At 47.2% G+C, this 6,000-nt stretch overlaps 1 protein-coding gene across 8 annotated transcripts in view; it reads left to right on the top strand.

Moving 5' to 3' along the window:
* The first annotated feature begins 3,093 nt into the window (after window positions 1–3,093).
* Window positions 3,094–6,000, top strand: part of PIGG (phosphatidylinositol glycan anchor biosynthesis class G) — an 85,261-nt gene continuing 82,354 nt past the window's right edge. For 7 of the 8 annotated variants that reach the window (XR_001922367.1, XR_001922368.1, XM_018086134.2 and 4 more), the window contains exon 1: window positions 3,094–3,337. Coding sequence is in view for 6 of the 8 variants with exons in the window: in XM_018086134.2 (XP_017941623.1) it covers window positions 3,178–3,337 (160 nt within the window). In the remaining 2 variants the exon portion in view is untranslated. The remainder of the gene's footprint in view (window positions 3,338–6,000) is intronic. The other variant, XM_018086132.2, reaches the window with a different exon arrangement.

The raw sequence follows: 6,000 nt of genomic DNA, 5'->3' as shown, positions 1-6,000 counted from the left end.
GTCAAAGAATCAGGAGAAAAGGAGTGGGGAAAGCAGACATGCTGAGTGCTGACTAATGGGCAGCATTTCATTAAGTGCTGGCAGAGGCCACAGAGACTGTTGGAAGGTGGTGTGCTCCTTTCTCATGGGACACACCAAATTTTTGCCTTACCTGCTTTTTACTTGTTGCCTTAGTAAAGAAAAGCCCTGAGGTATGCCAGAGAGATTAACAATATCACCTGGCTGCTTTAAATGTTGGTTGCAAAGAGGCTCACCAAAACATGTTCCTACTGGTTGAGGAACCAGTGCTAGGTACACCTGGTGAAGACAAGGCTTGGTTGGCTTTCTGTCAGCCGATTTCTCAGCTGATTTGGAACAATGCCTCTAGTGAGGGCTCTGCACAGAACCTTAAATCCCTTCTTCTTCCTCAAGACACAGAGAGGTAAGTTTGCTTGAGTGGCAATACATTGCTCCTGCAAGGAGTGATGCAAATTCATCTCCCACATGGACGAGCTGCACTGTGTTCTAAAATGCTTGCTGGCCCTGATGAAACTACAGTCTCTCGAATCACAGGAATTGCACTTTACTGCACTTTTCTGACACCCTGACATGAACCTTTAACCTTCTATAGGCTATTTAAGTCAGTCAGTGCCCCTTGACACAAATTGATGCACACAACACTGGTTTGCGTGCTTAAAACCTGGGGAGCATAAAAACATTTCCTTTGAATTCTCATGAAACCACCAGCTCTCACAGGGCGTAAATGTGTTATGCACAACAGAGTAGGTTATACTCGAACACTTGTAAAATGGCCCCAGAACTGCAGGGCAGTGATTGTGAGTATATTATGCTGTAATTATGCTCAAAGACTCATAGACTTAGTCAGATTTAAAGTCTTGTGCAGCACTCAGGATTTTCTCTATATTTGATCCCTGCAGCTAAGTGCAATAGCAATGGACTTGAAAGCGTGTTGCTGCAGCAACTTGCCAAATGATGATGGTACTCAGTAAATGCCCAGAGATAAGTCCTGGGGAATGTGAATCACATGGCAGCAAGTGTATCTAGGTCTATAAATGATGGAGAAAGTTGCAGTGTTTTGGGGAATTTCCACCTTATTCCTGCAAGGGAAACTAATATTTGTCCATGAAAGCAAAAGACAGATGTTTCTTAGATGCTGTTTCGTGATTTATAAACACTGCCCACACTAGGGTGCTTTATATTTGTTAGTGAATCTTTCTTATTTTCTGCCTGAAGAGTCTCACTCGCTAGTTCAAGGTTTAAAGGAGAGCAGAAAATCCCCATGAAAAGCAACAAATACAGCTTTTCTGAACATACAAATAATGTAACTCTAAAGCACGTTACCTAAAGCCAATTTTAAGCTTGAACACAATGGCCAAAAGTTTCCTTTTTCCCTTTCCTACTGATCCAAAGCCTTGCATGTTCTCTCTGAATTTCGTTGCACTGCCCATAGTGAGCTGCAGTTAACTACTGAATAGTAATTTTCATGGGCCTTGAGAGTCATGCTTCTGGAAAGAAACAAGTGAACAGCATCTGCAAAAATGCAATTTCTTCTTAACATAATGGCTTTGGATCTTCTTAGGAAATGAAAACAGAATTAGTCTGAGTAGGAGCATAATGTGTAAAGAGTGACCAGAAAAAGCACTTAGGAAGCCTAAAGGTATCACGGTGCTCAGAGATCTATTACCCAATCTTCCATGTAAATAGCAAGAACCCACAGGACAAAAGGCTCCTTGATTTTTTCCCTGTGCTTGGAGGCCCTAGGAAAGGCCAAAAGGAATTTGAAGTTACACAAAGCTTTTATCCCAAACCCACACTCACACATGCCTCTCACATCAGGACAACTTTGCCTCGTGACAGCTGCTGCAAAGTATGGAGAGCTGGCCAGCAAAAGCTGGCAGTAAAACCACAGACTGACAAACCCCAGCCAGAAAACATTTTTAAAAGCATGGTACAATATATTTGGCCTGCCTTTACACAAAACAGGTAACACCTTGTGCTGAGGCAAAAGGCCCAGCAGGAAAAACACTCTGGAGTCACTTGTAGTGTCACATCAACACACACAGCTGTGGGTGAGGGCTGCAAACTGTGGCAGTGCAGCTTCGTCCCGGGACTGACTCCAGCCAGCCAAGTCCAGGTGTAAATGTGAGTGCAGCCTTGGGGCACTGCACTTGTGGGATCAGGGAAAACGTGCCACTCACAGGTAATGCTAAGGGCTTGTCACTTATGCCGCAGAAACACCTACCACACCTTGCTGGTGGAATGGTGGGCCACACAAGAACTGTCCCGGTAGAGATGAGAAGCAGTTTTGTTCGGAAGAGTGAAATTCCGAGGCTATCATCCTAAACCCATGAGCAATAGCGAGACCAGTATAAACTAGTTCACTTTGCAGAGTGCCTTCGGTTTCTTCTTTCAGAAAACTAAACCTTTAAAACTTATTTCTCCCCACTCGTTTGCCATGACCCACCTGCTCCAGTTTGTTTCCATTCCAGTGGAAAGACCGAAAGGTTATCACTATTCACTTGTATTGAGAGATGTGTGCGTGTGTGGAGAGGAAAGGTTCTGCTTTGCCAAACACCTGCAACAGTCCCCGGCTTGGACTCCTTCCTCACCTGCCATGCTTTTCTTGTGGCAACATTACATAAAGTCTCCCTTCACCTCCCGCTCCAGCGGCTCCTTCTGCGCTGGGGAACGCGGGGCCGGGTCGCGGGGTGGGATGGTGGGGTGTGGCGCGGGAGGTGGGTCGCAGGGGTAGGACACGGGGTGGGGTGCGGAGCGCAGGGGTGGGACGGAGAGTGGGACGCGGTGGGGGAGCGAGATGCAGGACGCGGGTCTGAGATGCAGGATGAGGGACGCGGGTCTGAGATGCAGGATGAGGGATGCGGGACCGGGACGCGGGATGCCGGTTCGGGATCCGCCGCTCGCGGCTGAGGGGGCGGCGCACAGGGCCCCACTTCCGGCCCGGTGTTTGCCGCCTCTCGCTTGAGAAGGGGCGGGGTCGCCGCTGGCCAATAGCGAAGCTCGCGGGCGCTCGCGGTGGCCGCTGGTTGGTCGCGCGGGCCGGGGGCGGGGCTCAGCGGCAGGGCCGGACCGCCGGCGGGGCCGCCCCGCAGAGCCGGCGCAGCGGCGCCCGGGACGGGTCGGGGCTGGTGCCGGTTCCGCCGCCGGGTCTGTACCAGGATGCGGCTGCGCTCGGGGGTGTTCGCCTCCTCCTGCCTCCTCGTGCAGGCCCTGGGTGTCGCGCTGTTCCTTCGCGGCTTCTTCCCGGTGCCCGTCAGGTCTCTGCCCCGCAGAGAGGCCCGTGCGGACTCTCCCGCCGAGCCGGCCCCGCCCGGCCCAGGTAACGCGAGCAGCCGCCCAGCGCGCCCTCTCCCTCGGTGCCGCGGGACACCTTTCTGGAGACGCCTTCGTGCTTCCAGAACTGCTTCCGGAGTAGTTTAGAACTTAGCTGGTTTCCATGTAGTTGTCGATTACTGCCAGCAGCATCTGCTCACTGTGGCAAAAAGCCTCCATCGTCAGCTGTCACGTCTCTGAAGGGTTTTCCTGTCCTTTTATTCCCCGTTCCCTGACGCTGATGTTGCCGTCATACCCCTCCTGTTTAATGGCAAGCTGTTTGCATTAAATGATGCCGTCTCAGTTCAAACACCTGAGTGCTTGCTCTGCTAACTCGCTCGTTGTGTTGTGCCCAAGAACCATCGTGCCTGTGATGCTTCTGTGTTGTGTGAGCGTCTTAACCCCACCTCGTTGGGATTTTAGCACCTCAGTAGCCACAAAGTGACTGTAGCAATGCAGGTTGCAACGTGCAGAGTATTGCTGTCCATTACCATTTCTGTGAAATCACCCCCTTTACAGGTCCTGCTCTATTCTGTAGCTGAATTGGCGACACCAAAGTTTTCAAGTGTCTTTATAATGAGGAGTCAGTAGAGGACATGTTGATAATATAACTTTCTTACATGTTCAGTCTCAAGTTGCATTAAAGTAATGTGAAGAAGAGGACTTTGTACTTGAAGGAGTGTTCTTCACCAGTGTTTGGAGCTTGTAGGGTGAAACTTCAGGTTCAGTGGGCAGCTGAATGGAATAGGAGTTATTTTGCTCCTTGCAAGCTCTTGCTTGGGACATCTACTTAGTAACTTTGTGGAATAGGACTGTACCTGCCAAACTGGGTCTTCAGCTGCTTGTTATTTGTTATTATTCTTTCAAAGTGTGTGACTTTTTTTTTTACAGAACCACAGTATGTTCTGAGTTGGGAGGGACCCACAAGGATCAAGTCATTACTTGAATTGTGAGATGCAGTGGAGGGAAGAGAAGGTTGTGCAATTTAGAATGTGATGTGCTGATACCAATTAAGCAGGAACAACGAAAGAATTTAATCTGGTAACAGACCTGAGTGGATTTTGTGGATGGCAGGTTGCTTTCTAACTGGAGTTTACCAAGACTGCCAGAGATGTTTGATAGGCTGCTGTGAGTGAAATGTTGCATTCACATGTGATTATTGGCTGGAGCCTAATGCAGGGGGAGACTGCTTGGGTGGGATGGAGATGTGAGATAACTGGGTTTTGAAAGGACTGGTTTGTGCTGAAGAGTGTTAGTGTGCACCACAGGGCTCTACAGGCAGTTTAAATTTAGGCGTGTCACTAGTAATCCCAGGTGTAGTAGGCAAAAATGGAGTGACAGTGGAAGAACACTTTCTTTCTGTAGTTCTTGAGTTATGATTTGCTTCCACAGTGATCTCTTGGTCTGGACGATAAGCTCTAAAGGCAAGGTGTTGCTTGCTAAACACATGATGCAGAAGGCTTTCAACCTACTTTAGGTCTATTCAGGAAAGATTATTTCCCCAGTGCCTCTGTATTTCCTGCATGTTTCCTTTGTGAGTCCTGACTGCCATTGACTCCACGCTGTCTTGCCTGTGGGATGGCTGTAATAGTGAATCCTTGCAGCACATCATTGTAGGAAGTTTTTGATAGAGAACCTGTGGTTTTCTTCACTCCTTGCAGAAGTTCAGCTTCATTTAAAGTAACTGTTCTCTAAGTAAGTAACACTAAATAATCATGCCACATACCAAGACTTGCACCATGTGTCGTTTTCACTATCTTACAATAAGTATTTTCAGATGGCTTGTGACTCAGAATTCATTTGAACTTCTCAATACTTTGACTTACTGATGAATTACACTGCAGGAGGAACTTAGGAGTAGGATATATGTGTTTAAGATCTGATCATTTTTGGTGTCCAGGAAGCTTTCTTTCACTAAGCAAGTGGATAGGAGTAAATTACGAGAAAGATTTTACCGACAGTACATCCAGTGATGCCTTCTTGTTTTTCATGGAGAGCCAAAGCATGCCTTTTAGTTGATAATTCAGGTCCTGTTAAACCAAAATTATCAGTTTAATTAGGGTTGCTGGTAGTTAGCATTTTATTGTTTTTGAGATTTCCTTCTTCCCCCTGCTGTGCCCTCCTCCACAATTTTCTGATCTGGAAAAATCATTAGCAGTAACGAGTCTGTGAATATCAGTTTATTGATGATTATCTATGTACTCCAAAATACAGTTTCTGAGGGTTTTTTTGCTTTTTGGGGTTTTTTTTTGAGTTTCTTGTGTTAGACACACCACTATCTGTGACCTTTCCAAATTGTCAACCGCTTATGCAGAAACAAACTTTATTCTAAAGGAGTGTAAAAACCCTAGCTTTATATAATACATGTACTGAGTAAACACAATCTTGTCTGAGTAGAGGTCTGTGGGTAGGATGCATTCTGCTTGCATTTTGCCCTTCTGTGTGTTTTCCTGGTAAAGAAATGAGACTTGTAGAGGGTGAACCAAGAGCTTAATGTCACCATGTGGACCAAGCTCAATGCACATCAAGAGTTGCTGCAACCAGAATTAAGTCTGTGCAAGAGAAGGGTGGCCCTGAAGGCATGACATTGCCTACTGCTTGATGCACAGCAGCATTTTGCTGTGCCCACCCTTGTACCAGATTCTGGGAATTCTAGAATTGGATTTTGGC

This window comes from Manacus vitellinus, unplaced genomic scaffold (genome assembly GCF_001715985.3).
Source record: "Manacus vitellinus isolate BGI_N305 unplaced genomic scaffold, ASM171598v3 scaffold_9_pilon, whole genome shotgun sequence".
Lineage (NCBI taxonomy): Eukaryota > Metazoa > Chordata > Aves > Passeriformes > Pipridae > Manacus > Manacus vitellinus.
Note: the sequence above shows the minus strand (reverse complement) of the source record. Positions and strands in the feature narration are given on the sequence as shown.